General features: G+C 54.1%; 1 protein-coding gene across 1 annotated transcript; it reads left to right on the forward strand.

The window, feature by feature from the left end:
* The first annotated feature begins 40 nt into the window (after positions 1 to 40).
* Positions 41 to 784, forward strand: CHC_T00006961001 (hypothetical protein). Its single transcript, XM_005710261.1, has one exon. The coding sequence runs from the start codon at positions 41 to 43 to the stop codon at positions 782 to 784; it is 744 nt and encodes a 247-aa protein (XP_005710318.1).
* Positions 785 to 2,697: the final 1,913 nt, after the last annotated feature.

The following is a 2,697-nucleotide window of genomic DNA, read 5'->3' on the forward strand; positions in this document are numbered from 1 at the left end:
GCGGTGCCAATACTTCCCCAAAAAAGAAATTTCATTCCTGATGTCAGGGAATGACTTTGCATTTTTGTCGGAATACTTTTCCTCCAGCTGTCAACAGCTGGAGGACAAGTATTCCGACTCCAGAATCACCACCCTTGATCTCGCGCTTGGTTGTCGTTGTCTGGAATACTGGGACCAAACGGTGTACTCCTGCACAGAGTTCCGAACCTTCCCACTTGTAGGCCAATGGATCGCCACAGACCTCATGGAGAAGGTCATCAAGAAGGTCATCCCGGACAAGTATCTGGACGACCGCACCATCTTGGTAGATGGTGACCACCTCAACCCGTCGGGCCACTTCGTCATCGGCGGCTCGGATGGAGATGCCGGCCTCACCAGACGCAAGATCAGCATCGAAACGTACGGCGGCTGGGGCGCCCACGGCGGCGGCGCCTTCTCCAGAAAGCACCCCACCAAGGTCGACCGCTCCGCCGCCTACGCAGGCCGCTGGATCGCCAAGTCGGTCGTTGCCGCAGGCCTCGCCGACCGCTGCCTTGTCCAAGTCTCGTACGGCATCGGTATCGCCGAGCCGCTCTCCATCTTTGTTGATACCTACGGCACGGGCTCCAAGTCCGACGCCGAGATCACCGATATCGTCAAGGCCAACTTTGATCTCCGCCCGGGGCACATCATCCGCGAGCTCAACCTGCTCCGCCCCATCTACTCCAAGACCGCCGCCTACGGACACTTTGGACGCGATGACCCCGACTTCACCTGGGAGAAGCCCAAGACACTCAAGTTTTAGAGGCTTGCCGCCAGTTTTTTCCCTTTTTCCTTTGCAGGCTCTTTGGTTTTTTCTTTGTTGTTTTGCTGGCATTTTGCTTGCTAAAAGTCTTATCCCGGGCGTCTAGCCTGCCCGCGTGATTCTCGAAGAGAGCCTGTGTTCCTTTTTTTCTTCCTTTCCACACCCCCCTTTTCCTGTCGAAACCTCCGGCCGCCAGGACGGGGGAACTGAAGTCTCGATCACTGCTTCCGGAGATGATAGCACACCCAGCAGCGCCTCCGCCTTCGCCAGCGAGATTCACGTCATCTCGGACACTGAGATTGCCACTTTCGGGCTAGGCGAGGTGTTGGTCAAGCAAGCTGTCGGTGCGTACAAAGGACGGGAGCCCAGTGACGCGTATCTGCGGAGCCCGACCCCGTGGGATGATTTGTACACAACGTACGACTGGCAGCAGGTGACGACGACGATACAGCCGGTCAGTGCCGAGGTGATTGAAAAAACGGTCGAACCTGTGATTGTTTCGACGACGCCGTTTAACAATACGTCGTCGCAGACGGCCACATTTGATGTCTCCGCAAGACAAGAGGTGAGGAACACAGTAACATCCAGTTGGGAGCAGTCTGGGTCGCTGACGTTGTGGACAGACGATCAAGTACGAAGTAAAATTTGAGGGCATCGGCGGCGTCGGAGGGTCGACAAGCCTGTCGTTTGAATCCGGTTGGGGGGAGGGCGGGTCTGAGGCGCAGACGATTGTGGTCGGATTGAGTTCCGGTGTGCAGGTTGAACTGGAGCCCGGGGAGTATGTGTTCTCGACTATCCGGGCCTCACGCGGGACTATGAAAGTGAGGGTGGCTTACCGTGCAACGCTGAGCGGATATGTGGCATGTAACTACGACCCAGCATTCGAGGACCATCACTTTTGGACATATGGAGTGAACAGCGTGCTTGCAGCCGAGCAATGGTCAACAGAGGTGATCGTGGAAGAAGTTTTGGACGTCGGGTTTTACTTCAACTCATATGTGGAAACTTCTGACGTGCAGCACACTGCTTAGGTGAATAACCAGAGACGCAATATATTAAACGGACAGCACAATGGTTGTCGTATCGTATATTTGATCCTTCGCGCCTCCGTAATGTGTTGTGCTTGTCAACAAATCGGTTGCAACTGAGTAAAAATCTACAGAATACGTAGCCAACGAATAATAACGGTGTTTCTTCTCGGCCAGAGCAAGTAAATTGTTGCCGTTCATCGAAGGAGCTCGGATCTTCACCATCCAGGGGAGGGAGCTGTGAGACACTTTGTCCACCAGCGTAGTACTATCCCTGTGCAAATGCATGTTTGTAATACGTGTCGGGCCTGATTGCAACATGCTGCCGGGGCTCACGATCCAGGAGTGTTCGCTTGAAACCACCATTGACGCCGGGCATTCGCCGCAGTTTCGCAGATGCTGCACTGAAGCTTGCTTTCGGAATCAATACCTTGCAGATCATCTCGGAAGCCCTTTCTGTCCCCCACACCCGACAAGAGCCCGTTTTCTACCCTCATGACAGTCCGCTCTATAGAGCATGTCACACCATCCAGTTGTTTCCAGTTGTAATTAAAGGTGCAGCTGGCTCCTGCAGCTGGCTCCTCTTGAGTCCTTCTGTTTCTCCAGCCTGAAGCGAAAATTGTTCATTGCTGTGATCCACATTGTTTTTTAGCTGTACACAGTATGATTGGTCAAATGCACGGCATCTATGACGTGGCCCACCCCCACCAGCGCTTCCCGAAAAATGCAACTTCATTCAGGTGCATTTTTTCGGAATACTAACTACCCCTCCAACCGTCAACAGCTGGAGGACAAGTATCCCCGCCCTCCCCCCACATACCGCACAGACCTTACACACACAACTGCTGCAGATAGATGCCCCGCCCTCATCCCGCTCCCCCCATT

The sequence above is a fragment of the Chondrus crispus genome, genomic scaffold (assembly GCF_000350225.1).
Source record: "Chondrus crispus Stackhouse genomic scaffold, scaffold_57, whole genome shotgun sequence".
Classification (NCBI taxonomy): domain Eukaryota; phylum Rhodophyta; class Florideophyceae; order Gigartinales; family Gigartinaceae; genus Chondrus; species Chondrus crispus.

Bases quoted from the DNA above. Each gene is read 5' to 3' on its own strand.
- CHC_T00006961001 (XM_005710261.1), top strand. From the start codon at position 41: ATGTCAGGGAATGACTTTGCATTTTTGTCGGAATACTTTTCCTCCAGC.